We start from the raw sequence: 26251 nt of genomic DNA on the forward strand, positions 1-26251 counted from the left end.
AAGGTGATGAGGTTGAGTAGGATGAGAGGGGAATGGTAGATGGTGGAGATTTAGGGGGCTGGGTTGTAGGGCTCGTTGGGAGATTGTGTACTTTACTTGACTATACTCCAAGCTTTTGGGGGTTGGGGTTGGGGTTATACTTGGTGTATAGTCTGGAAATATATCTCTTTATAGTTACAAGTTGGTTGTCTGCTGCAGTGGCGGTTATGTCAGGAACATTTTATGTGCATTGCTAATGCATGACTATTTAGTTTAGTGAATATCTGGATTGTTGAGTGCTATGTATTACTATGTAGAAGTTGGCCGGATCAGGTAGGGCTGGTACCGACTGACTCTCTTTTTGACTTACAAGCACTCATACAAATGTATACTGTGTATGGCCAAAGCTGCCGATCCCACTAAGAATAAATTAACGGCAGTCTAGACCGCCCACCACTCCTTCTAGCCAATCCGCACGCTGGGCTGGGCCAACGCCACGCGATCTTCCCCCATTACGTCACGCCACGATCCGGATTCCACCCCTTGGCATGCCCCATTGTCAAGTTGACATTTAACGGACTCTAACACAATGCCCAAGACGGGCATGATTCATGTTTCTGTTAATGATGGATTAGTTCAGGAAACACTAGGAGGAGTCTATTGAGTCCACAATTGAAGAGATAGAAGGGTTTGATCCTACGCATATGTAAAGTACATGTACTACCTGAGTATCCACTACACAGCTGTAGAAGTTGGTCGGTAGCAGACTGTACCCAATGCATACGTATCCACGCCCGCCACCAGCTGAATATTCAGACACCCTGCTCGATACGTCACCATCGACCTGTAAAACCGGCGGGCGGGACCTCCAATTAAACTCGTGGGCACGGGCACTCTGGGTGGCTACGGTGGCTTGATCAATTCTCCGAGATGTGAAAAGTGGAGCCGCCCATGATCTCATCCGGCCCCAGCGAAACACCGGAATCCATGTCTTTGTTCGATGACAGTGACAGCCAGGTACTGAGTTGACTGACAGGGGAGGGAGACAGGGACTGCACCACTGCTGCCGAGTGGAGTCCCTCTTGGAAAAAGGATGGTATGTATGCACATACAACAGTTAGTTCAGTTATAGCAAAGTAACTGCAGCAAAGTGAGAATCACCTCAGAGGATTCTCTTGAAGCCACCCACCCTTTTATACTACCGCTCATGCATGCACTCCTGCACGCTGATGTCGCTGCCGCCCCCGTCCGTCGAAGGAGCAGCTGGGATCCCGTCCCGCTGCCCTAACACGATATACACATGGTAGAGTACATCTCACAGTCATCGGCCCTCATCCCTGCACAGCCTGACGCAATGATGATTGTGTGTCGACCTCCTCGCACCCATCGCAATGCTTCCTCCCCCTCCTGAACCCCGAGCCAGTTTCGTATCCTCGGCCGAGCAAGTGGATCCGCGATGATGAAAAAGTAAACGAGTCCGGCATTTACACCCACTCCACTTTTGCTACAGTACAGTACCCCTCCCCTCTCCACTCCACTGCACTCCAGCCCTTCTTCCTCCACCCCGTACCCTGTAATGCAGTATGTTCCTGTCTCCGTGCCCTCTCCACTACCCACTCACCCTGCAGAACCGCGACGATGTCACCGACACTAGCACTAAGAAGATCCCTGCAGCCCACCCCACCCCCCCCCCCCCCCCCCCCCCCCCCCTCGATGTGACGCGTAGGGCTTACAGGTCGAACTGGCGTAGCCCGGCAGCACAACGCTCGTAGCGCATGACGTAGGTGGATAGCCCTTCGAACTACACGCATCGACATCATCAGCGTCCTCCTCGTCACGATACACAAGATGCAACATAAAAGGGGGAGGGACGTCAGGAGTCGCTGGGAGTGGAATCTCGATTCATAATTGTTCTCTTTCGCACTTGACTCAAACCCCCATCCACGACTTGTATATTAGTTTACGGTTCACGACTCCCTACTTCCCTACACCTAATTACGAAGCACAACTGTACGAGGATTTGACACGATACGATACGATACGATACGACTGCCTTCGCTTGTTTGATTCAGGACTGGAGGTTCTAGCAAGCACAATTACTACTACAACCACTACTTTATAGTATAACAGCTACGAGATTCGGGATCGACGCGCAGTTGCCTGTTCGAGACCACTGCCCTATACCACCTGACAGGCTATCCAACGCACCTTCCTGTTTCGCTCAACTGTACCTGTACCATCACACAATCACACACAACCTACCATTCACTATCCATTGATCATCGCTCTACTCCTCATCATGTCCTCCCCCTTCATCAGCAAAGTCTCCAAGCTGAACCTCAGCCCCGACTCGCGCAAGGGCACGCCCCCCAAGCTCCGCCGCGAGCAATCCGGCGCCACCGAGAAGACCGAGGACGATCCCAGCGTGCCCACCACCCCGACCCCGAAGGGCAAGGCCTCCGCCGCGCGCCACCAGTCCGAGCAGCGCGACTCGCCCGTCCCGGCGCCCAAGGACGCTCCATCCCAGGCCTCGGCCTCGGCCTCGGCGTCGGGCTCCCGCGCCCAGAGTCGCGCGGGCCGCACCGAGAGTGAGGCCGGGCAGCCCCAGGAAGAACAGCCTCAGGAGGAGGGCCAGGAGGAACAGCAGGAAGAAGAGAATGGGCAGGAGCAGCCGACTCCGAGTCTGAACGGCGGGCTGACCGAGTCGCACCCCGAGCATCTCGACCTGTCCGTCCTCAAGGGCCTGGAGGTCGGCGAGGACGGGCTCATCCACGACCAGGACGGGACCGCGATCGGTCGGCTGGTCGAGGGCAAGCCCGAGGATCTGGTCGGGTATACCGTCGGCGACAACGGGGAGATCCTCGACGAGGATGGCGACCTGATCGGGGTGGTCGATGTGCTGGCGGAGGCGTTCCAGAACCAGCAGGATGGCGTGGACGCCAGCCAGGTTGATGGGCAGGATGAGGACCAGGAAGAAGCAGAAGAGGAGGGCCAGCATGAGCAGACCAATGGAATTGTCGATCACGCGGCCGACACCGTCGGTCAGGCGGCGGATACCGCTACCGCTGCGGTCGGCAATGTCGCGGATCTGGCGGGCAAGGCTGTCTCGGAGTCCGGCGATATCAAGGATGATGCCGGCCAGACGGTCGGGAAGCTCGTCGAGGGCGAGCCCGAGGAGCTGGCGGGCAAGGTGCCCAACGACCAGGGCGAGATCCTCGGCGACGACGGTGACGTTCTTGGTCGCGTGGATGTCGCTCCTCAGGAGGCCGTGGGAAGTGCCGCCGGCTCGAGCAAGGCCGCTTCCCGTGAGTCGGGCGAGGAGGCCGAGCAGAGGGCCAGCGTCGCTGGTACGGCTGCCTCCAAGGCGACGGGCTCTGCTGCCGGTAGCGCGGCCGACAAGTCCAAGGCCGCTTCCGGAGCTCAGCCTGAGGATGACCAGAGCACCGTCGGCCCCAAGTCGACTGCTGATAATGTTTCGGCTGAGGAGCTCACCCCTGAGGATGCCGTTGGCGAGAAGCCTGAGGCTTCCGACGCCGACGAGGCTAAGGGGACCGTCGCTGAGAAATCCGAAGCGCCTGGTACGGAGGCTGACGAAGCCAAGGAGACTGTCGCCGAGAAGTCCGAAGCGCCTGGCTCGCAGGCTCCAGGCACCGAAGCTGCTGGCACTGAAGCCGACGAGGCCAAGGAAACCGTCGGTGACAAGTCCGAGGCCCCTGGCTCTGAAGTTGCTGGCACCGAGGCTGAGGGTGAGGCCAAGGAGGCCTCCGAGGAGGCTGCTGAGGCGGCAACCGAGGGTGTCCCTGAGAGCGCCCCTGGAGATGCCGCCGAGGAGAAGTATGAGACCGCTCAGGAAGAGGTCCCTGAAGAGGGCCCTGAAGAGGCGACTGAAGAGGCAGCCGAAGAAGGCACCGAAGCGGAGAAGGAGCTCCCCCCTCTCTCCTCCCTGGAGGGCCTGCGCTGCAACAAGCTGGGCAAGATCATCAACCCAGCCACCGGCAAGCCCGTTGGTGAGTTGATCGAGGGTGATGCGAAGAAGCTTGCTTCTCTCGGCGCTCAGCTTGACGACAAGGGCCAGTTCTGGGACAACCGCGGCAACGTCATCGGCCGAGCCCAGACCCTCGCTCCGGAGGAGTACCCCGATGAGCCTCCTTTCGGCGGCTTGGAGGGCCTGCACGTCGTCGAGGACGGCTGGGTCGAGGACCAGAACGGCAAGCGTGTCGGCAAGATCGTCGACGGCGACGCCAAGAAGGTCCTGGGCCGGCCCGTTGACGAGGACGGTGATGTGACCGACAAGCACGGCAACGTTATCGCCAAGGCGGAGTACTACGAGACTCCCGACGAGGAGCCCGAACCCGAGCCTGAGACCATCGACCTCTCCAGCCTGGAGGGTCTCACCCCCAACAAGCTCGGCTATGTGATCGGCCCCAAGGGCGTCCCCATCGGTCGGGTCGTCGAAGGTAACCCCAAGGAGCTGGCCGGTAAGGAGATCCACGATGGCCAGATCTATGACGGCCCTAAGCCCATTGGACGGGTCGAGCTGATCCCCGAGAACGAGCGCGAGAAGAAGCCCGAGGGACCGTTTGCTGGTCTGGAGGGCCTTGTGGTCAACAAGGAAGGATTCGTTGAGGACGAAGAGGGCAACATTGTCGGTAAGGTGACCGAAGGTGATGTGAAGAATCTGCGCGGCCGGGCTGTCGACGAGGATGGAGACATTATCGACAAGTTCGGCAGCGTCAAGGGTCACGCGGAGCCCTACGAGGTGCCCGAGGAAGAAAAGCCTGAGGAGGTGGACCTTTCCATTCTGGAGGGCAAGGTCGTCAACAAGGCTGGCAACGTCGTTGACGGGCAGGGCCGGGTTTTCGGTCGTGTCGTCTCTGGCGGCAAGGGACTGGCTGGACGCAAGGTCGACAAGAAGGGTCAGATCTGGGGTGACGATGGCAAGGTCATTGGCCAGGCTGAACTTGTCCCTGGAGCCGATGAGCAGAAGCCCGAGGGCCCCTTCTTCGGCTTTGACAATGCGGTCGTCGGAAAGGACGGCGTGGTCACCGATGGCACCGACCGTATCATTGGTCGTGTGATCGAGGGTGACGCTAAGCGCCTGCAGGGCCGTAAGGTCGATGAGGATGGCGATATCCTGGACAAGAACGGCAACCCCATTGGCAAGGCTGAGCGCTGGGAGCCCGAGGAGAAGAAGCGCAACATCAACCCCATGGCCGGCCGCAAGGTCAACAAGGAGGGAGAGGTGCGCGATGCTGATGGCAACCTCATCGGCAAGCTGACCTCAGGTGACCTTCCTTCGTTGATCGGCAAGGAGATCGATGACAACGGCTACGTTGTGGACAACGATGGCAACAAGATTGGCGAATGTACCTTGATTGAGAACATTCCCGAGCCCGAGCCTGAGCCCGAGGAGCCTGAGGAGGAGGTGCAGGAAGAGGAGCCCGGTCCGTCCCCTGAGGAATTGGAGGCGAAAAAGAAAGAGGAGGAGGACCGCCAGCTGGCCAAGAAGATGAGCGCGATTGTTGGATCCACCTTGGACCGCCTTCGTCCTATCTGCAAGATGATCTCTGAGGTAAGACTCTAGCGCCAGGCGATGGTATAGGACTGATTGCTAACATCTCCCAGCACGTTGACAAGGCCGACCGCACTCCGAAGGAGGAGCTGGACGAGGAGCAGCTGGTCAAGGACGTGAAGCCTCTTCTGGAGGAGGGTGGCCAGATCCTCCAGGAATGCAACGGCGCGATCCGGGCCCTCGACCCCGACGGACGCATCGCCGCCACTGCGAAGGCCCGCGCCGCCTCGCACGAGGCCTCTCCGGAGGAATACGCGCTGGCTGACCAGCTCAAGGAACTCACCGACACGGTGCTGCGCACCATCGACAACGGCAAGAAGCGCATCGCCGGCATGCCTCACGCCAAGAAGGAGCTCAACCCTCTCTGGGGTCTGCTCAGCGAGCCGCTCTTCCAGATCATCGCGGCTGTCGGCCTGCTGCTGAGCGGTGTCCTTGGTCTGGTCGGTCGTCTGCTGGAAGGTCTGGGACTGGGACCCCTGGTGAAGGGCCTGCTCGGTGGCTTGGGTCTGGACAAGTTGCTCAGCAGCCTGGGATTGACCTCGCTCACCGACGCCCTGGGCTTGACTGGCCGCAAGAAGAAATAAAGGTTGGGCGCGGGTCGTGGTTGAGATTGTGATTCTTATATCTTTGTGATGTAGTTGTGATGACGAGCTTGATACCTGTACTGTTAGCTGTCTGATGTTTCCAATTTGACTGTCTTTGATCTTATCCGAATCGTGTCGTGTCATTGGTAGCGTAGTTTGCCTGCCTTGATTAAAGATCGACATACAACTCATACTATGTACCAGTAAGCAGACCCCCGGCAGGGCGTTATCTCGCACGGTCATCCAGGGAGGCGAAAGAGATAGTACTGTAGATCTTCATCTTATCGCATCCCAGCTATTCGTGCAGGGGGAATATGCTGGCTGATGTGGCTGGTCAGTGGGGTTACCAGGAAAGCTGACGGCATTCACACCATGTGTTCATAAATCCCCCCCTGAACCCCACCACCAAATATGAGATGATATATCATTGATGTACTGTACTGTGCTGGACTGTACTACTGTGCTGTACTATATTCGTATACTCAACATTATACTCCAAAGAAACAACCAAAAAAAAAGAGGGTATAAAACCTTATCCTCAACCATCCCACCCCCAAACCACCCAATCACCTACACTCACACCCCTCGACACCCATTCACCCATTCACCCATTCACCCCAACCCCAACACCCCACCCCTACCCTTGCCCTATCCAATCCCTGGGGAGAGAATCAAAGCTTCGCCGTCGGCGCAATCGCCTTCCGCCGGACCTGCTGGACGGAGAAATCCACCTCGTCGGCCGGGGTGGGGCCGGCGGTGGCGTCCTCGAACAGCCGCCGGCCCACGAGGTCGGACATGCGCATGACGCGCGAGGAGACCGTTGCGCCGTCGCGGCGGTTTTTTCTGGGCGCAGGCATAGGAATCAGTATCGAATGATATCTTGGGTAGAAAAGATGGGGGTCCATAAGCCCGGAAGACTTTCCGGGGGGGGGGGCTGTAAACTCACCCCTCACGTCGCGACTGCGCGATCAGCTCGGTAAAATCCCACAGGCGGCCGCGCGGGAGGACCTGGCCGGTGGTGGGATCGCGCTCGGGGGTCCATTCCGGGGCGAGGCGCACGGAGGAGGCCTTGGATCCCTTGCTCTTGGCGATGTGGATGATGCCCTCTTCGGCGAAGCGTTGGTAGGAGTTCTTGAGGGTTTCTTTGTTGACGGCTTCGAAGTAGGAGAGGTCGCCTTGGTGGTAGAGGGTTTTGCCGAGCTGTACGGGACGTGAGTTCTGTATTCCTGGAGAGAAACCGGGATGGAAAAAGAAAAAGGGAAAGGGGCTTACCAGCTGGGCGTTGTTTTGGGCTTTGCTCAAATCGATCCATACGTCTTTCGGGAAGTCGGAGGGCGGCGTGAGTCCCAGTAGCGAGACCGAGCCTAGCCACGACGCTTCGATGAAGGGCCAGATCAGGAAGCAGTAGAAGTCGTAGTTCTCGCGGCCGCATTGGCGCTCGGCTTCGCTGAGCTCGACGGTCAGCGGCTTGCCCGACGAGGGGTCGCGGCTGACGATGATCACGTTGTCCTTCTCCAGGCCCCGGAGGGTCTTGTCCAGGTTGGTGGTCAACCCTTCTGGCGGGAAGATGAATTCGCCGCGGAATAGCTGGGTTGGTTAGTGGATGGGAGATGCAAAGCGGGGAGAACGTACCTGCGACAGGAAAGAGACCTGGTTCATGAGCTCGGGGAACGACATGCGCTGGTAGGACGGCCCGCCGCCTTGTTTGATGCGCGTGTACATGGCCGCCGAGACCAGGGCTTCGGTGATGAAGAGGTGGATCGTCATGTTGCGGTAGAAGGAGAGCTGGAAGCGGTCCACCGCGTAGTAGGTCGGCTCGACCAGCCCGGTCACCTTGCCCACAATCTGCGGCCCCAGCACCTCCAGCGCGCGGTCGACAACCACTTCGGTGGGAAATCTGTAAAAGTGTGCCACGCGGCCGCCTTTGGCTTTGACCCGTTCACAGAGCCATTCGACGCGTCGCACGAGCTCGCCCTTGCCCACCCCGCGGCCACGCAGCGTGAGAAGCACCGTTCCGACCAGAGCGGTGGGCATCATGACTGACACATTGTTGATATCTGACAGCACCCGGTACCCTAACGACCTTAAGATGCGGCCTCGCTCCACATTGCTCAGCTTCTGACTGCCAATCTCGGTGATTTGGTCTGGGAGCCGGGTCAACTGCTGGGTGATGAACTCTTTCAGGCTCCATGGTTCATGGAAGCGGACGTCGACCCGACCCAGCTTCAAGGACAAGACGGACGAGGAGGAAAGAAAATCCGCCAGGTTCTCCTTTCGTTTCGGCTGACCCAACAGCTCGCTGATGTAGGACCTGGAGTCACGATTAGCCAACAGCCACGGACCAGGACTTGGCGCCATACTCAGTCTCAATGACCTTGTCGTATTGTGTGCTAACAGGGCAGATAATCGTATCTTCCACCCGGCCCGACAAGACACTATCCAGGATAAAGCTCAGGATCCCAAACTTGGGCGACAGTAGCTTCCCCGTCCGCGACCGACCACCTTCAATAAAACACTCGAAGTTGAACCCCTGCTGCAGTAGCGTGTCGATATACGCCTGCACGACAGTATTATAGAGCGGATCATTCCCAAAGCTCCGGCGAATCCACATCGCCCCTGCGCCCACCATCCGTTAGCCGTCGGTACAGATAAGCGAAGCCGAGCAGCCGTAATCTTACCTGCATGCTGCAAGAATGGGCCCACCAGCGGGAAATTGAGATTATCACCGGCGACCACCACCGGAAGCCCGATCCCCAGACGGTAACAGATCAACTGCAGCGACACATAGTCGACGTGGGATTTGTGGCACGGCAGGAAGACAATGGACCGTTTCTTCCGCGCCGCCTCCTCGGCCACCGACCTTAACCGAAGGACCTCCTCGCTAGACACATGGATCCCTACCCGTCATCAGCACCCATATCAGCCACCGTTGTGCCCAATACATACCCTGATGATAAGCCCTCGTCAGCAGCTGCGTAGCGACATAGTAGGCGCCACGAATGAACCGCCTGCTCTCCATCTTGCAGATCATATTCTCCAGCATGGAGTCGACCACCTCCTTGAGGTGGGTCTCGATCTCATTCCGCCGGTGCACCTTCTTCGCGTCCCGCGACGGACCGGGGACCACGTCCAGCAGGCCTTCCTGCACTTCCACCGCCAGGCGCAGCTCGGCCAGCTCCTTCACTTTCCCCTGCAGCAGCGGGCTGGCGAGGATGCGGGACTTCATGCGCTCGGAGAAGCCTGGGTAGAAGATGGGCTGGCCGATGACCTGGTCGTAGGCGCGCCAGCCGGTGCCGGACATGTAGAGGCTGACCTCGCGGAGGAAGTCGAAGGGGTTCTCGCGGAAGCGCGCCATGTGGCGGACGAGGTTGCGCTCGGTGATCTGGTCATCTTGGGGCTCGGGCCCGCCGGTGACGCCGCTGGGGTGGATGGTGAGCTTGTTGCCGACGATCTCGAGGTCGGGGGCGGATTCGCCGACTGGGGGGGTGGTGTCGGAGGGCATTGTGGTTGAGATTGGGGGTCGTGGTGGTGCTATACGCGGGAACGCCGAGGGAATTGTTTGTTGGTCGGACAGGGATGGGGGATGGAGATCAAGCTCAACACGGTTCGTTAAAGCATCCGGCAATGAAGATGAAGGTGAAGGTGAAGATGAAGATAATCAGGTGAGAGGAAGTGGGTAGAGAGCTGGAGCCATGATCAGATAGCTCCAGGATGCTGGGAGGGGAAAGAGAAGACAAGAGGGGAGGGAATTGGAGTAAGAAACGAGAAAAGGGACGATCTCCGCGCTATTTCCCCAGAGTACGGAGTGGCTTGACCGTTTGTTAACTTACAGTACGTTAACTTACCTCGGATGTGCTCACGTGAAAGTGACGGTACTGTACCAGGAGACACTAAGCCCAATAGAGAAGCAGCGGCAAAGGATGAGGTCAACGCAGCAGCCATCAGCACGATCCATCATCCCATCCCCTTCTACCTTTTCCTCGCCTCTCGCCTCTTGCGTCTGCCTGGTTCGGGATGGACCGCAGAGTATCCATGCGATCATTTCCAGATGATCTGACCCAGGCCATTTCCCCCAGAAACTTCATTGACCATTTCCCCAGTCGACCGCCGTCCCCTTGAAGCATCACCCCAAGACGGTAGCAGACAGAACAGAACAGCTCCACAGCGGGGACCCGCAAAGGCAAAGAAGCATTCATCGCATCCGCCAGACCGAACAGCCACCCAAAAATCCATCCAACACCTCGACCCTTGTCACCGCACCCCCAGACACAATGTTCACCTTACGACGGCAATTCTCCAGTACGCAGCCATCTCCTCTGCACATCCACCTCCCCCCATGCACCACAACCCATACTAACACTCCTCCAAAAAGCCGCCGCATCCCGCCTCAAACCCACCACGTCCAGCACAATGACCACCCCCGCACCTCCCAACAAACAACACACCTTCCAAGTCTTCCGGGACGTGCCCCCGCTGCGCGCCCTCCGCCGAGAAATGCTCCTCTCCAACCGGACCGTGGGCCTCGTGCCGACGATGGGCGCCCTGCACGAGGGCCACCTGTCGCTGATCCGCCAAGCGGCGGCCGAAAACACGGACGTGATCGTCAGCATCTTCGTGAACCCGACGCAGTTCGGCGTGAACGAGGACCTGTCCAGCTACCCGCGCACCTGGGACAGCGACGTCGCCAAGCTGGAGGCGCTGAACGCGGAGCTTGCTGGCTCCATCAACCATAAAAACAACGCCTCCCCGCAGCCCCAGGGCCGCATCACCGCGATCCTCGCCCCGACCGCGCAGGTCATGTACCCGTCGCTGCCGCCGACCTCGGAGATCGACGGCGACGGCTCCTTCGTGACGATCACGCCCATCGCCCGGAAGCTCGAGGGGGCGGCGCGGCCCGTCTTCTTCCGCGGGGTGGCGACAGTGTGCATGAAGCTGTTCAACATCGTGGGCGCGGAGCGCGCGTATTTCGGCCAGAAGGATGTGCAGCAGACGGTCGTGATCCGGCGCATGGTCAAGGATTTCCACGTGGACACGGAGATCAAGATCGGGGCGACGGTACGCGAGGCCGATGGGTTGGCGATGAGTTCGCGGAATGTGTATCTCGGGAGCAGGAGGCGGAGCGTGGGGTTGGTGCTGTATCGCGCGTTGAAGGCGGCGGAGGAGCGGTATGCAGGCGGGCAGAAAGTGCAGCGGCGGGAGATCTTGGAGGCGGCGGAGGAGGTTACGGCGCAAGTCCTCAAGGAGCAGGAGGCGTTGGGCCCGCACCAGCGCGCGCGGTTCGAGGTCGATTACATCTCGCTGGCGGATCCGGAGACCTTGGAGGAGCTGGAGGTCGTCGACCCCGAGAAGGGGGCGATTCTGAGTGGCGCGATCAAGATGGCGCCGCTGGAGGAGACGGCCCTCGGCGAGGACTGCGGGCTGGGCGAGGGCAAGGTGCCGGTGCGACTGATTGATAACTTGATCTTTGCGCCGCGGGCGTAGCTGCTTGCTTGCTTGGTTGCTTCGGGTCAGGTTCTACGCGCTATACCGAACAGTACAGTCCATATACCCCAAACCACCCAGAAAAGATGTTTTATACAATGTAAAGTAGACTAAATACAGACCCTATACTTATACTACAAACCCCATAATTAAATCCCCAATCACTAACCCTCCACTCCGTCCCCCAAACCCTCCGCGTTAAGCGCATCCCAAGAAAGGAAAATAGGGCACATGGAGAGGGCTCGGAAGGAGACTCGGCCCGAGAAAATTTCCCATCCGCAACGCTTCCTCCTGGGCAGTTCCCCTCCGCAACCGCAACCGCAACCGCAGTCCGACCGCCTCAGAGAAAATCAACGGTCTGGAACAAACCAGCAATCAAAAAAACTCAACCTCGAATCCCCCCTCAGCCAACAACTCCCTCCCTCGTGAACACCTACAATACCACCACCACCCATCCCACGAACCCCCCGCCCAAAAAAAAAAATGGCCGACGACGGCCTCCTCCTAAACTTCACCCTAGGAGGCGACACCGTGCTCAACGCCACCACCACCAAAGTCAAAGGCGGCACATGGCGGGACCGGCTCAGCGCAAAGAAGATCGCGGCGCACCGGAAGACGCCGCGCGACCCGAACGCGCCCAAGCCCGAACACACGAGCAAGAACCCCAACCGGATCGCCGTCTCGTCGCGGCCGGTAAAGCGCCAACGGACGGACGACAGCAGCAACAACAACTCCGGCCCAAACAACCACACCCGCGGCAATCAAAACCAGTCGGCGCGGCCGTTCGTCTCCTCGCTTTTCACCAAGAATCCTGTCCCCCAGAATGCGGAGGCCGAGCCTAAGGATGGAGAGGAGGGGGTGGAGGTGGAGGAGGCGAAGCCGACGAACGCGCCGCTGATCGATGGGCTGGATACGTTTACGAATCTGGGGTTGTCGGAAGCGCTGGCGGCGCATCTGCTGACGAAGTTGGGGGTGAAGGCGCCGACGGCGATTCAGAAGGCGTCGATCTCGCAGCTGCTCAAGGAGGAGAGCGATGCGTTTATTCAGGCGGAGACGGGGTCGGGGAAGACGATGGCGTATCTGTTGCCGTTGGTGCAGCGGCTGATGAGCATCTCCAAGGCGTCGGCGGGCGGGAAGGACGGGGTGGCGATTGGGGGGGCGCCCGCCTCCTCCGGCGGCGCGGAGGGGTCGGTCGTGCATCGCGATAGTGGGTTGTTTGCCATTGTGCTGGCGCCGACGCGCGAGCTGTGCAAGCAGATTGCGGTCGTGTTGGAGGGCTTGCTGCGGTGCGCGCACTGGATCGTGGCCGGCACGGTGATCGGTGGCGAGAAGAAGAAGTCCGAGAAGGCGCGGCTCCGGAAAGGGTTGAACATCCTGGTCGCGACGCCGGGCCGGTTGGCGGACCATCTGGAGAACACGCAGGCGCTGGACGTGAGCAATGTGCGGTGGTTGGTGCTGGACGAAGGTGATCGGTTGATGGAGCTGGGGTTCGAGAAGGAGCTGCAGGGTATTATTCAGAAGCTGGACGCTCGGCAGCGCCCCTGTCGCATCCCCGGGGTGCCGGCCAAGCGCACGACGATCCTGTGCTCGGCGACGTTGAAGATGAACGTGCAGAAGCTGGGCGAGATCAGTCTGAAGGACGCGATCCACGTGCAGGCGGACCCCGCCGACGAGGACCCCGAGGCCGTCAAGCACAAGGACGAGGACGAGGCGTTCCGCGTCCCCGCGCAGCTGAAGCAGTCCTACGCGATCGTCGCCGCCAAGCTGCGGCTGGTCTCGCTGACGGCGTTCCTGAAGCGGACGTTCATGCGCAAGGGCTCCGTGATGAAGGCGATTGTCTTCGTCTCGTGTGCGGACTCGGTGGATTTCCACTACGAGCTCTTCACGCGCAAGCTCAAGGCCGAGGAAGACGACAACAAGAAGGACAGCGACGGAAGCTCCGACAGCGACGACAGCTCCTCGTCGAGCGAGGATGAAGAATCCGACAACGACAAGAAGCCAGCCACCAAGCCCAACGAGCACGGCACCGTCGCCCTGGCCACCGCGTTCTCCAACCCGTCCAACCCCGTGATGCTGCACCGACTGCACGGCTCGCTGCCGCAGCACGTGCGCACGGCGACGCTGGGCGCGTTCGCGCGCAGCCGCGAGGCCTCGGTGCTGATCTGCACGGACGTGGCGTCGCGTGGTCTGGATCTGCCCAACGTGGACCTGGTGGTCGAGTACGACCCGGCGTTCAGCGCGGAGGACCACCTGCACCGGATTGGGCGCACGGCGCGTCTGGGCCGCGACGGGCGGGCGCTGCTCTTCCTGATGCCCGGCTGCGAGGAGAACTACGTCGACATCCTGAAGCGCGGGTACCGCGACGGCGGCAAGGCGCTGACGCGGCTGAACGCGGACGACATCCTGAAGCGCGGGTTCGGCGGCAACGTGCAGGCGCAGAGCAAGGACTGGGAGGTCAAGACCACAGACTGGCAGATGGACGTCGAGCGCTGGGCGGTCGACCACCCGCAGTACCTGGAGATGGCGCGCCGCGCGTACCAGTCGCACATCCGCGCCTACGCGACCCACGTCGCCAGCGAGCGCCACATGTTCAACATCAAGGAGCTGCACCTGGGCCACCTGGCCAAGAGCTTCGCGCTGCGCGACCGGCCCAGCAAGATCAACGTGCCGGGCCTGCGGCAGAGCAGCAGCGACGCCAAGAAGGACTTCAAGGCGGCGCGCAGCGGCGGCAGCAGCAGCAGCACGGCGGGCGGGAAGAAGCGCAAGGCCGGCGAGGATGACGGGGACCGGGGCGCCGCGGATGTGTCTCTGGCGGCGCAGAAGATGAGAGCCAAGATGAGGGAGCACATGGCGGGGGCCAACGAGTTCAATCTTGCTTAACTAACCTTCACCTTTTTCCACATTTCTCCCAACAAGACCAAAAGCAAGAGCATGTAAATAATCCAGAGATTGACGGATACAGACCAATTCAATAGATATCCCACAACGAGATCTTCCCATCCTTGGACCCAGCCGCCAGCCAGTGGGTATTCTGGACTTTGTGATTGCGTAGTCGCCGATGGACGGCCGCCAGGCCGCCTCCTCTGCCGTTAAGGCCTGTAAGCGTACGCTCACTGGAGCCAACACCTTCACCTTCACCGTCACCTTCACCTTCACCCTCCTCCCCATCCCAATCCCCCGTCCCCACCCCCGCAAAAGCAACAGCATAACACCCCTCCTTATGCCACTTCAAAACCGCCACCTCCTTCAGCGTCTTACACGAATAAACCCGGACCCTGGAATCCCACCCGGCCGTCGCCAAGATGCGCCCATCGGACCGCACCCTCAGCCCCTGCTGCCCGGCATGCCGCGTCTTCACCACCTTGACGGGCTGGCCTCTACCCCCAGGACCCACGGACCCTTTGGGTAGAAAAGGATGCATAACGACCTTCGCATCGGCCGCGGACGAGAACATCCACTCGCCAGACGGAGCAGCATCGATCGATAGCACCGGCTGGTCGTGCGCGCGGCTCGCGTACAGCTTCTCCCATTTCCAGGTGCCCGCTGCAAGACCCTGCTGCTGCTGCTGCTGCTGCGGACCCAGACCCTGGAGGGGGACGGGAGACCGGAAGACCATCACGCTGCCGTCCTCGTACGCGGCCGCGACGTGGAGGTCCCGGCCCTCGGGGCCAGGAAAGAGGGTCAGCGCCATGACCATGCCGGTCTTGACGTCGCCGTCGGCGGGGATGGTGCAGACGCGCCGCTCAGTGGGGAGGTGGAACAGGTCGATAGCGCCGGAGTTGAGGGCGTTGGGGACGGCGATGAGTACGGGGGAGGGGGAATTGTCCCGGGACGGAGGCTCAGGCTCGGCCTCCGCTCCTCCATCCCCACCCCCATCTCCGTCCAAAGACACAGACAGCAGCGGAGCGAGATCCACCCACGCAAAGGCACAAAAGTTCAACGCGTTCACAGGCAGCGAGTGCACCAGCCACGGCTGCCTGCCCGCCCCTCCACCTTGCCCTGCCTCTCCTCCCGTCTCCCCCGGCGGGCCCGTGGAAGCAGCACCCCCAAGAGAATCAACCGGCAATCCCCTCCGCAGATCCACCTCCTCAGCAACGCTGAACCGCCACACCCTTAGCTTATGATCGCGGCCATGTCTGTCTTTTATCAGCAAACCAAATCTCTCAAAAACCGCATAGCCCCAAGCCTCTCAAACAAACAACCAAGACCAACACAACACAAATAAGCAAGGGGAGGGGAAGGGAAGGGGCAAACCCACGTAAAAACCTCCGTAACCCCACTACTCCCACCCCCCCGAAACCGGGCATGAACACCCAGAACGGCGCCGTCGTGCGCCTTCCACACGGCGACGGGCCGCTTCGAGACCAGATCCCAGACGGCGATCCAGCCGTCAGCGTCGCCGGACACTAAGCGCAGGTTGTGGTGGTAGATGTGCAGGCTGTGGATCTGGGCGGCGTGGCCGCGGAGGATGTAGGTTGGGGTTGCGGGGGGTTTGGTTTGGGGGGTGGTCATTGCATTGGTTTGATTATGCTGTGGAATTGGGGAAGGGGGATTTGAGGGTGTTTGAGTGAGTGATTGGGTTCGGTTTGTGAGAAGGTGGAGGTTGATTGGAATTATAGATGGCGGATGTATGGAAGTTGGTGTTGGATTCATGCAGAAGGTGGAAGCGGATCTGTGGTTGACGGGCGGTCTTGGCGTTCCGGGTTGATGGACTGCATGGGATTCAAGCTTCTATATCCAACCGTTCTGAAAGGAATGGCACAAGGACAAGCTGATTAAGTAGTTCTTATGTTCACAGCGTCTTGGGTCCTATACACAGAAAGAGGTTGCAATATGAACACGTCTAAGTTGAACCGATGCCGGGAATATAGAATATGCTAAATTACTATACACTCTAAAGCACCAAATGTCCACCCTCGCTGGATAGCACCCAAGAACCCCAACCAACGCCTAATCACTCGTAAACTACAATCAAACCCCCACACCTACAAGCCACGACTACCCCCCACACCTACAACCCAAACGAAAACCCCCCCAACGCTCGATGCGGCGCAACATAATGATCCTGGTACGGGTGGTTCTCCATCGAGAAATCCGCCGACGCCATCAGTGGGTTGACCACCCCCACGATCTTCGACTCCGGCGGGATGTGGCTCGGCCGCAGGGGCGCATCAGGATGGTCACTGCCATCCCCACTCCCAAACATGGCCACGATCTCCTCCGACGTCGCCATGGGCGGGCCGTGGTGGCTGCTCCACCCCCACGCTGCCTGCAGCTCGTTCTTGACGTTCTCCGTCCGCCACCCCGTCTCCTTGATGATGTTATCCAGAATCTCGAAGACCTCGTGCTGGGCCTCGCGCGTCACGAGACATCCGGCGGCGATGGCCAAGAACCGGATGGATAGACTCGCTACGCCCCTGCAAGAAAAGGTTAGCATATGGAATGGAATTAGGCGATGCACCAACAAAACGCACCGATCCTTCGAGTGCGCGACAATCCCGCAGATGTCTCGCGCGTGGCCCTGTTGGACGGTCTGCATTTCCGCGCTGAACTCGGACTCGAGGGGGTTCGTTTTCGTCAGCAGAATGCGAGTGGTATGGTATAGCAGTTGAGCCACGATTGTAGAGCGTTTGATGAGCCTTCCCGAGTTAGTCTATGACACAAAACACGGCAATCAACACAGCAAGCTCACCATATCTCCGGAAAGACGGATTTGGAGTTCGTCTGCCAGGAATGAAGATAGCCGACCGGCATCATGGACCGTGGCACGGCCCGAACCCATTGATCGCACCATTCGTTATACGTACACCACTCCTGGTATCGCTGGCTCACCCGTGCGTCACTGATGGGATCGTCCACGCCCTGGTCCTGGCCCATCGACGACCGGAAGTTCGCGACCTTGGCACAGATGAAGACCATTTTGTGGGTCCAGGCCTCTTCGTTGCCTGCTACACTCGGCTGGGCCTGGTCAAACTCCAAATCGACACCCCAGGAGTCTGGGTTCCAAGAGAGCGCCCAGTTGAAGTGCAGACAGCTGATCAGCTCCATGCTAACGTTCAACCAGAAACACGCTCCCCCGAGTCCAGGGGTCTTCGCATCCCAGTTGCATTCCTTGATCAAGGCTCGAGCTCCGGCGATATGGCTCATGCCCTGGATCGGTCGACCCGACATCAGCTCGTAGATGTTCAGAAGAATGGCGGTTGTGGCACACAAAGCAGAGTCGCGATCCGGATCCTGCAAGGACCGCAGAAGATACTGAGAGGCTTCGTCGTGAAAGAGTGCGGCCTTCTGCTCGCCGTAAGATGGGTTCACATGGTACAGATGTCGCGCACCACAAGCCAAAATAGCCTTAAAGAGCATTGGCTCCTCTAACGCATGGAATGGCAATACCTGGGTAAACTGGCGGGGTCAGCTACGTAACGGAGCCATACATCACAATACCCAAACTCACATGCTTTACCGCATCCATGGCGTCCATCCATAGCCCAACCTCTTCTACAAACACTTGTAGGAGAAACACCTCCTCTGGATTGTTGAGACATGTATGGTTGGTCGAGTTGATATGGCCATGTCGTGTCGACCGAAAGGGGGCATACGAGGTACTTGGGTCTGGGAACAACGAGGCCGGATGAGAAATGCTGCTGAGTGATGCGCCAATATTGTCGGACTGAGCATTCCCGAACCCTTGCATATAGCTATCCTTCACCGTGGCGGGCGCGTTCGAGTTCAACGATCCCGTCATGCCGTGCGGCTCTGCGTCCTCAGCAACAAGCGGGGGGTACCTCTCGAACCCGCCCACGTATTCAGACGCGATGATCCGAGACTCATCGCGAAAAGTGATTCCTTTCCCCTGGAGACGGACCACACAGTGCGGCGGTGTCGCGGTCTGGGTGTCGATAAAATTCAAGCGGATGCCACGCCGGCAGATTCTGCCCGACTTGCGGCAGTTCTGACATTGATGCAAGGCCTCGTCGCACTTGAGGTGCCGTTCTCGACAGGTCAGACAGCCAGTCCGGACGCGCCGCGGCTTCGTCGCGACCTTGCCCTTCCGTCGGCCGCGGCTAGCCGACGTGCGTGGTGTGTTCACCGAAGCGCTGTTCGGGGTCGAGACCCCGCCTTCGTCGGAGGGGGTCGGTGTCGTCCCTTGCGTGGTGACCTCGGCCGCTAAGAAGGGGCTCTGGTCGTCCAGCTCCAGGTCGGGAATATCCGCAACCGCCCCAGGATCCGTCAGGTCCAGCACAATGTCAAGGTCCAGTGTCGGCAAGACATGGTCGTCGACGGTGGAGGCCATAGCAGGCCGGCTCTATCGGGTGATGCCCGTACTAGGCTGGAGGATGTTCAGTGTCCCGATGCGATCATCTACAAGCCCCGAATTCAGCCCCAGAGACGGTGACTCTGCATGGTGACAATATCGACGGCCGCCGTGAAGGCTATTCCTGATCCGCGCACCAGATTCACATGTGGCAGCGGTGGCTCGGAGGGAGGGGCGGGGCAACCGGCGACAGTGTGCTGTAGAGAGAAGATTCACAAAAGACCGCGTCCTGGAAGTTGGATGCATGTGCATCGACCGCTGAGGTGAGGCTCGTAAACCGTGGGGTGGACACTAAGCTAGATCAACAAATGTCAGCTTGCAGGGATCAACCATAGATTCTAAAGCAAAGCTCGGCAGGTGGACGAGAACGAACATCAAATAGAATGCAGCTCACAGCGTCTCTGGAAGTCTGGATAAATGGATGAAAGGGAAGCCGGCCGGCGATCTCGAAAGATTTGCGGGGGAAGTCGCTCTGCCTGTGGCATGGAGAGCTAACCCCATTGGGTCTAGTGCAAACAATCCAGTGCAACCGCGGAACTCCGGAATCAACCAACTACTCCGTACATTTCTACAACAACATTCGCTATTTTCTAGTGCCTATTGAATATGCAGCATGGTTTTGAATGGGTATATCACCTTCCAGAATCACTTATATGATTGATATGACCCCAGAGAAAATATCGGACTTCGCAGTCACGGCCAGCAGGAGTTAACGGCTGCATCTACTCGTTAGTTCATCAGCGAAGGATCAGCCCTCGCATACCACTTCACTCCACCGATCATACAGGTTGAAATCTCGATGGATCACTTATGCTTTGCTTCTTAGCCTGGGCAGGCGTACGCGGAGATGAAGCAGAAGCATGAGTGCAGCCCACACCGCAGCGGAGAAGAACGTCACACGAAGTGCGGCGGCATATGCCCCGATCACTGCAGAAATGTCAGCAGTCTGTCGGACAATCGGTGTTGGACGTTAATCGACCTACCTTGGTGTTGACTGAGGGGGTCCAGCTTCGCGATAGCTTGCACAGACTTGCGAACCAGCAAAATGATGTCGGCCTTGTTGGTGCCCGTGACCCTATCGTCAAGCTCATAGAGCAGACTATTCTGGAAAATCCAGCTGCTCGTTGCCACGCCCATGACTGATCCAAGATTTCGCCACAATCCTAGAGTCGTCGTCGCCACGGCCTGGTCCTCTTGTTCGGAGGTCGCGAGCACCGAGACCATCAACGAAGGAAACGCGAACCCCTGTCCCAGACTCGTCAAGGCAACGCACATCATCGCAATCACATCCGGGGTCCCAACTCCCATGGTGGCGGCCGCTATCCCTCCGATAAGCATACAAACATCACCAATCATCACCGTCGGCTTTAGTTGCTTGGTCCGAGTGATCAGGAACCCGGTCGCTACACTAGAGGTCGTCACTGCAAGCGTAGAAGCCAGTAGCCTGAGACCGGAGTCTGTAGGCGAGGCCAGCTTGACTGCCTGGAAGTAGAGGGGAGCATTGAAGACCATGGTATTGACCGAGATCGCCCCGAAGAAATTCCCGAAAATGAGACTCGCACGCGGCTCCTTTAACAGCAGCGAAATCGGCATGACTCCCCGCTCCACATTACGTTCATAGCGGACGAACAAAACTGCGAAAACCACGAAAGATACCAGCGAGGTGACGACAATAGGATGAGTCCAGCTGAAGACATTGCCGCCCAGGTTGAGTCCCATAATGAGCGCCGTGACCGCGAGCACCAAGAGCAACGACCCCACAAGGTCAATATTCTTAAGCAAGCCCATAAAGGTCAGACGCTCCGTCTTGGCTCGTTTCCTCCCCAGGTCGGCAGGCACCGTCCAGGCGGCTACAATGAAGTAGATAAAGATGAAGGGCAGCTGTACCAAGAAAGCACCTCTCCAGCCCACTTGATCACATAGATAACCGCCGAAAGCAAGCCCAAGGAAGCCTCCCAGACCAAGACAGAGATTGACGTAAGACTGGTAGACTCCGCGGTACTCCAGGCGAACCAGATCACTAGACAGGATCATGCCCATCGAGAAGACGCCACCGGCGCCCATGCCGCAGAACGCCCGAGCGGCGATGAAACTCAACATGCTCTGGGCAGCCGCACACCACGCGGTAGTAATGAAGAAGACCGCGATGGCAAAGAGGTAGACAGGCTTCCTGCCCACGGTGTCGGAGATGCGGCCAAACAGCGGCAGGAACGCCGTGGATGTCAACAGGAACGCCGTCGAGAGCCATGATGCCGAGTTCGAGGCGTGGAAGTGAGACGTGATGACCGGGTGGCTGGAGGCCATCAGGGTGGAATCGAAGAATCCGATGATGTACCCCATCATAACTCCACCGAAGATGAGCCAGAATCGCATGGGAGACACGTTGATGAAGCGCGAGGCATAGTCGTCGACTTCTGGCCTCTGACCCGCTTCCGGATCACGGTTGTCTTTGACATCATCTTCGGGTGTGGGGGGAATGGTTTCTAAGGTAGGCTCAATGTCAGGGCCTTGGGGGATTGAGGTGACTCTGGTGAGACCGAGAAAAGCGGAGCTGTCTTCGGCGGTGAAGGAAGAGGATAGTAAGTTTGGATCAGGCCCGTTGCTTCCAGCATCGTGCGTATGCGTGTGCGTGTAAATTGGCTGGGATGGTGAGCCATTCAACAGCGGTGTTGATTCTGTGGCATCCGAGGCCACATGGGAGACAGTCATAATCGCGAGACAGTGTAAATGTATGAATCTAATCTTTATGTGAAAGAACTCTCAAAAACAAAACAACTGAAAACTTTTCACGGAAACAACAACAACGAAGAGAAAACTTTTCTGTGCAAAGAAAAATGGAGAACTGGCAGCCAGACGTGGGTTGCAAAGGGGTCTTGAATCATAGGGTCCGATAACAATCGAAATTTATAGAGAGAGAGAGAGATTTCTAGCGGGTGGGGGGGAGGGGAGAGAAGCTAAGGATGCATGGCGCAGGTAGGATCCATCGCAGTGCACGGGGCGGATGGTGAAGGAGGGAGTGAGTCGACGGGTGGAAGCGCTCTAGCCTCTAAATATGACTGCGTACGGAGGAATACTCGGTCGATAGACTAGATCATGACTATGACTCGGCCTCCAACCTCAAGTCTTCGGACAAGACAAGAAAAAGAGGGGAAAGGAAGGGGACCGCGGAAGAGCTCCACTACCTGCCGCTAGATCAAATTTTTCTTTGGCCTTGCAGCTCACCTACCTGGTCAGTGATTGGCAGGGTCTTTGTTATAATCAGGATATCTGGTGACAGAGACTTAAATCCCTCGTGCAGAGAGAGAGGATGCAGTGTGTAGTGTGCAGTGTGCCGGATGTAGTATGCAGTTCCATAAGACAACTGAATGCATGGCTATAGGTGAGACCCGATGTCGGTCTATGCAAATGAAGTATGAAGGAGTATGATTTGTTGGAGATGGAGTCATCCGACCCAGTTGTTGCATCGCGCCTTAAACCAGATGGGGCTTAGTCGCTGGGGCTCCGCTGCCATTGCCGGTACTTACTATGAGTCTATGAGTATTTTGAGCCTGGTTATCTCGGCTCTCATCATGCATCCCTCATGGAAGTAGAAGTCTAAACTTCAAGGTCTCTGGGTCAACATGAGCCTACTCTGCTGCTGGCCGATTGTCCAGCGGTACAAGGTGTAGCGTCGTCAATGTCAGATTACCTCCACCTCATCGGCTTCTCAGAGTAATCACTCACACAATCCAGCCGCGTTCAATTGTCCGCTCAATATCAATATACCCGAACAAGCTGGGGTAATCGAGCGATTCGAATATATAGGAAGACCTCAAAGCTCGCATCCGCCGTGTGACGCGCACACAGGCAAATGCCTAACTCACATTCCACTGAAATTCCCGCCTGCATGAAGTTCATTGTAACACAGCAACAAAAGCAAAACCCCAACTCCGCTGCTCTGGGCGACCTGCATATCACCCAGCTTATTCCACGAGAGGTTTAACTTTTCACCTGCAGCGCAAGCTTCAAGGTTGGGTAATTTTCTTACTCTTTCAAAATCTCAAGGGAGACTCTTGGATCAAAGGGTATCGACCACTACACAATATATCAACATCTTCGAACTGTAGCAGTTATACTGTGGTATAAAAATAATAGAAACACATCACGTATTTTCCTGTCATTGCCGCATGTTATCAAGTGCATGTAACTTTCGGCACATACAAAGGTGCGCTCAAGAGCACCCTCCCGCACCCGCAATCTCGATGATTATTTGTAGATACAAGGCACGCGACATATGACTCGTTTGAGTAATTTCCAATCCTAGAAGCCCCAAATCAATCCAGCCCAAGAGTTCGGGAGAGCTTAAAGCCGCCCGGGACCAGATGCTGAAACACTCCCTCGGGATCATACTTTCTGGCCACCTGTCGCATGAATCTCACATTGTCCGGTCCATACCCACGAAGCGGGTCCTGGGTGCCTCCGGCATAGTTCAGATAGATGTACTCGTTATATGCACCTGTCAACCAGGCGTATGTGTCTAGCTTCACCCTTCCAGATCCAGCGAGATGATGAAAGAGGCTGTCATCCGCCTCGTCGCTCCAGGCATAACTGATAATGATATCTGTTGCAGTGACTCACGCACGATCAGTATGCATTAACATGGTATGACAGGAGCGGGACGAGATGATGGGCGGTAGAAGGCGATATAACTCACTGAGCATATTTTCGTTGAATCGTTCCAATCCAAGCACATTCCCTCCTCGCGCCTCGCTGTCCTTCCAGAAAAGAGGGACCCAGGGCTGCACCACTAAGATAATTCCAAAGTCCTTGCTGCGGGCTCGAGATTTTGCCCTCCGGATCTGCTTTGAGTGGGTCTCGACGGCTTGACGGATAACGTCTGCTCTGTTGAGATAAGTGCTTGTTTGACCGTCGACGCTAGGTAAATGTGAGTTTATAACTGAGTTTCTTGTGACATTGCCTGTGGAGTTAGATGAGCCTCACCGATAAGATGTATAAGTATATCTGGTTTGGTCCACAATCGTCGAGATCCGGGTCGTATCCGTGATGTTAGGAATCTGATAGAATTTCTGAAACACTGCAGGCCGCATCACAGGTCTCGTGTAAGCCAACGTAGCGACAATATCGGTTCGATCTGTGGTGGCATTGTAATTGAAGATGCCATACCATGCGCCATAAGGGTCGGTGGCGATATTATCGGTAAAATCTGTCGCGGCAGCGATGTACTCCGGAGCGCGAGAGATATTGTAGACAAGAGCGCCGCCCCATAGATCTTCCGCAGGCAGGGTATCCATATCAAACGTAGTCACGATGCCAAAGTTATTGGAGCCCCCCTTCAGGGCCATGAAAAGGTCGGGATGTGAGTGCCGATTAGCATAGACAATCTCGCTGCTCGCCAAGACCACCTCGAAGCCTCGGACATTGTCACAGCTGAGACCAACACGCGCGTTGTATAACGAAAGCCCTCCGCCGGTCAGAAAGCCTCCGACGCCGATGGGCCCTACACGGCCACCCGCAACTGTGACGTTACTCTCTAGCAAAGTCTCGTACACTGAGCCCCAGAGGGCTCCGGCTTGGATTGAAGCAGTGCCTGTGCTGGGGTCATAAGTAGTACGATTTATCGACGAGAGATCAATAGTAACTCCAGGCTCGATATTTGCCGCGCCGGGAGTCGGCGTGTGGCCGCCACTACGGACGGCAAAGAAACAGGGCCCAACATGCGAAGTGGTTAGTATTCGAACAGCAACAGAGACGTCCTGCGTTGAGAGAGGTTGAACAATGCAGGTAGGGTGTAGCCGGGCGTTGAGGGAGTAGTAGGAACGGATGGACTCTTCATATGCAACACTGCCTGGGAAGGCTATTCTGCTGCTAATTCCGCTGGTGTTAAGGGCTGCACACTATAGCGCATCCGAATCAGTAATTTGAACGGGCTGCTAGTTCGGCAAGGTGGTTGTAGACATACACAAAGATCTGGGTTGACAGCATATTGTGCAAGAGAGGATCTGAGTAGAATGCTGAGTAAAACAGCTGCTATGGTTAGGCTATTCATTTCAGCGTGGAATCGATGCCTGATGGGCTTCAATGTTGTTCTCCTGCCGTATGGTTATTGTGAGCTGGGTTGTTGAGGCATCAAAGTCTGAAATTGTGGAAGGCGGCGTCTGTGTCAACAGTAGGCGATGGAATATCTGAAATTCAGGGAAGCAGCGATGTCAGCTTGAAGCAGGAAAGGCACGAGGGTGCCCAGGCCATATAGCCTATCCTAGGCTGTCAAAGACCCGAACATGAATCGTTAGAGCCAGGACGTACCCCAGATGTCCAGAACGTTTGCTAGCTACCTACCTTATGCATCAGAAAAGAAAACAATTTAAAATCAGGCCAATGCGACACCCGAAGACCAACATGTTGCGGAGGATCAGAGCTGAGACCTTGACATAATTTTCCGAACCCTGATTGATCCGTTAATAGAATCCCGGAGTCCAGAAGGAGTAGGAGCGACTGCTGTGGACAATGGGATTCAAGTAGGATTCGAGGAGTTGTGGATTTTGTAGCCCAAATCCCAGGCCCAGATTCTGATAACAACGGGTGAACTGCGGTGCAGTCAGATAGTATTGGCATATTGGAGTTGGCTGTATTTCATGTCTAGGTCAGCTCGCATATAAAGCATTTTCAGTCAGCCAGTGTCTTCCATATGCACTCTACTTCTATTTCTACGGAAATAAGTCCTACGTTAGATCTGGAATTGATCCTTGCTCACAGAAGTATCCTTATTTTGACACATCAGTCAAGTTTCTCTCATGACCATAAGATGGGGAGTCAGGGTAAAAGCAAGGATCTCCCCTAAAGGCTTAATATCAAGCCCTGGATAGCGGTACGCCGCAGTATGATGAGGAGCGTCTCCATCTACTTTCAAGCTTGGGATACTTTTTCTGCCAGGAGTCGCGAGAACAACAAAAACGCAAAATACCAGGAGCTTCCACCCACATAGCAGGGTAATGGCTGGAGCTTCGGGTATTTTTGTCGTATATATATGGACAGCGAAAAACGCCCATTGCTGGACCTCCCCTGCCCAGGTACTCATGTGACACAAGTGGTCCGATGACGATCGCTGTGCTACCTTCCCAGGATCTTGAAAGATACAATCTTGCTGATTTCTGTGGGACCTGCGTTGTGGATGAATTACTTGCAATGCATACGCTCTCGTGTTTGGTCAGCATGTCAGTCATCAAGCAGGCTTAGATGGTTCCAATGAGCTACAGTGACAACAAGAACAAACGGCATGTGTGCATAGCGGAGATATCGTTTCTCCATCCAGAGGTGGCTGGCCTT

The 26251-nt window shown here is 57.2% G+C and overlaps 8 protein-coding genes across 8 annotated transcripts; 3 read left to right on the forward strand and 5 right to left on the reverse strand.

Moving 5' to 3' along the window:
- Window positions 1–1886: 1886 nt before the first annotated feature.
- BO66DRAFT_430279 (LEA domain protein) lies at window positions 1887–6258 on the forward strand. Its single transcript, XM_025650516.1, has 2 exons — window positions 1887–5551; window positions 5605–6258. The coding sequence occupies exons 1-2, from the start codon at window positions 2279–2281 to the stop codon at window positions 6133–6135; spliced, it is 3804 nt and encodes a 1267-aa protein (XP_025501833.1). The 5' UTR covers window positions 1887–2278; the 3' UTR covers window positions 6136–6258.
- A 518-nt stretch (window positions 6259–6776) lies between these two features.
- Window positions 6777–9875, reverse strand: BO66DRAFT_353943 (lysophospholipid acyltransferase family protein). The gene is made up of 7 exons (XM_025644816.1): window positions 9082–9875; window positions 8814–9032; window positions 8496–8751; window positions 7768–8446; window positions 7408–7722; window positions 7082–7335; window positions 6777–6978 (listed from the first exon to the last, which is right to left on the reverse strand). Exons 1-7 carry the CDS (start codon window positions 9635–9637, stop codon window positions 6807–6809), a joined length of 2451 nt encoding a protein of 816 aa, XP_025501834.1. The 5' UTR covers window positions 9638–9875; the 3' UTR covers window positions 6777–6806.
- A 226-nt stretch (window positions 9876–10101) lies between these two features.
- On the forward strand, window positions 10102–11736 carry BO66DRAFT_393453 (pantoate--beta-alanine ligase PAN6). The gene is made up of 2 exons (XM_025647768.1): window positions 10102–10434; window positions 10508–11736. Exon 2 carries the CDS (start codon window positions 10546–10548, stop codon window positions 11614–11616), a length of 1071 nt encoding a protein of 356 aa, XP_025501835.1. The 5' UTR covers window positions 10102–10434; window positions 10508–10545; the 3' UTR covers window positions 11617–11736.
- A 224-nt stretch (window positions 11737–11960) lies between these two features.
- dbp7 (putative ATP-dependent RNA helicase) lies at window positions 11961–14760 on the forward strand. The gene is made up of 2 exons (XM_025644817.1): window positions 11961–12759; window positions 12802–14760. The coding sequence occupies exons 1-2, from the start codon at window positions 12100–12102 to the stop codon at window positions 14494–14496; spliced, it is 2355 nt and encodes a 784-aa protein (XP_025501836.1). The 5' UTR covers window positions 11961–12099; the 3' UTR covers window positions 14497–14760.
- On the reverse strand, window positions 14585–16128 carry BO66DRAFT_456436 (WD40 repeat domain-containing protein; the record flags this gene model as incomplete). Its single annotated transcript, XM_025652136.1, has 3 exons — window positions 14585–15615; window positions 15661–15752; window positions 15875–16128. The coding sequence occupies 3 exons, from the start codon at window positions 16126–16128 to the stop codon at window positions 14585–14587; spliced, it is 1377 nt and encodes a 458-aa protein (XP_025501837.1).
- A 494-nt stretch (window positions 16129–16622) lies between these two features.
- Window positions 16623–19335, reverse strand: BO66DRAFT_473089 (Zn(II)2Cys6 transcription factor). Its single transcript, XM_025653015.1, has 5 exons — window positions 19302–19335; window positions 18068–19224; window positions 17309–18015; window positions 17091–17255; window positions 16623–17033 (listed from the first exon to the last, which is right to left on the reverse strand). Exons 2-5 carry the CDS (start codon window positions 18905–18907, stop codon window positions 16628–16630), a joined length of 2118 nt encoding a protein of 705 aa, XP_025501838.1. The 5' UTR covers window positions 18908–19224; window positions 19302–19335; the 3' UTR covers window positions 16623–16627.
- Window positions 19336–19498: 163 nt separating this feature from the next.
- On the reverse strand, window positions 19499–21809 carry BO66DRAFT_353955 (putative MFS multidrug transporter). Its single transcript, XM_025644818.1, has 2 exons — window positions 19912–21809; window positions 19499–19855 (listed from the first exon to the last, which is right to left on the reverse strand). Exons 1-2 carry the CDS (start codon window positions 21635–21637, stop codon window positions 19737–19739), a joined length of 1845 nt encoding a protein of 614 aa, XP_025501839.1. The 5' UTR covers window positions 21638–21809; the 3' UTR covers window positions 19499–19736.
- A 1432-nt stretch (window positions 21810–23241) lies between these two features.
- Window positions 23242–24974, reverse strand: BO66DRAFT_440670 (FAD-binding oxidoreductase; the record flags this gene model as incomplete). Its single annotated transcript, XM_025651277.1, has 4 exons — window positions 23242–23528; window positions 23622–23842; window positions 23909–24822; window positions 24888–24974. The coding sequence occupies 4 exons, from the start codon at window positions 24972–24974 to the stop codon at window positions 23242–23244; spliced, it is 1509 nt and encodes a 502-aa protein (XP_025501840.1).
- Window positions 24975–26251: the final 1277 nt, after the last annotated feature.

Source organism: Aspergillus aculeatinus (assembly GCF_003184765.1).
Source record: "Aspergillus aculeatinus CBS 121060 unplaced genomic scaffold BO66scaffold_38, whole genome shotgun sequence".
Taxonomy (NCBI): domain Eukaryota; kingdom Fungi; phylum Ascomycota; class Eurotiomycetes; order Eurotiales; family Aspergillaceae; genus Aspergillus; species Aspergillus aculeatinus.

Coding starts and splice junctions, on each gene's coding strand:
- BO66DRAFT_430279 (XM_025650516.1), top strand. CDS start 2,279: ATGTCCTCCCCCTTCATCAGCAAAGTCTCCAAGCTGAACCTCAGCCCC. Junction 5,552..5,604: donor TCTGCAAGATGATCTCTGAG/GTAAGACTCTAG, acceptor AACATCTCCCAG/CACGTTGACAAGGCCGACCG.
- BO66DRAFT_353943 (XM_025644816.1), bottom strand. CDS start 9,637: ATGCCCTCCGACACCACCCCCCCAGTCGGCGAATCCGCCCCCGACCTC. Junction 8,447..8,495: donor GACAAGGTCATTGAGACTGA/GTATGGCGCCAA, acceptor TCGTGACTCCAG/GTCCTACATCAGCGAGCTGT. Junction 7,336..7,407: donor CCCAAAACAACGCCCAGCTG/GTAAGCCCCTTT, acceptor CGTCCCGTACAG/CTCGGCAAAACCCTCTACCA.
- BO66DRAFT_473089 (XM_025653015.1), bottom strand. CDS start 18,907: ATGGCCTCCACCGTCGACGACCATGTCTTGCCGACACTGGACCTTGAC. Junction 18,016..18,067: donor CCATGGATGCGGTAAAGCAT/GTGAGTTTGGGT, acceptor TGACCCCGCCAG/TTTACCCAGGTATTGCCATT. Junction 17,034..17,090: donor GTCGCGCACTCGAAGGATCG/GTGCGTTTTGTT, acceptor CTTTTCTTGCAG/GGGCGTAGCGAGTCTATCCA.
- BO66DRAFT_393453 (XM_025647768.1), top strand. CDS start 10,546: ATGACCACCCCCGCACCTCCCAACAAACAACACACCTTCCAAGTCTTC.
- BO66DRAFT_353955 (XM_025644818.1), bottom strand. CDS start 21,637: ATGACTGTCTCCCATGTGGCCTCGGATGCCACAGAATCAACACCGCTG. Junction 19,856..19,911: donor CCCCCTCAGTCAACACCAAG/GTAGGTCGATTA, acceptor ACATTTCTGCAG/TGATCGGGGCATATGCCGCC.
- dbp7 (XM_025644817.1), top strand. CDS start 12,100: ATGGCCGACGACGGCCTCCTCCTAAACTTCACCCTAGGAGGCGACACC. Junction 12,760..12,801: donor CGGCGGGCGGGAAGGACGGG/GTGGCGATTGGG, acceptor GGCGGCGCGGAG/GGGTCGGTCGTGCATCGCGA.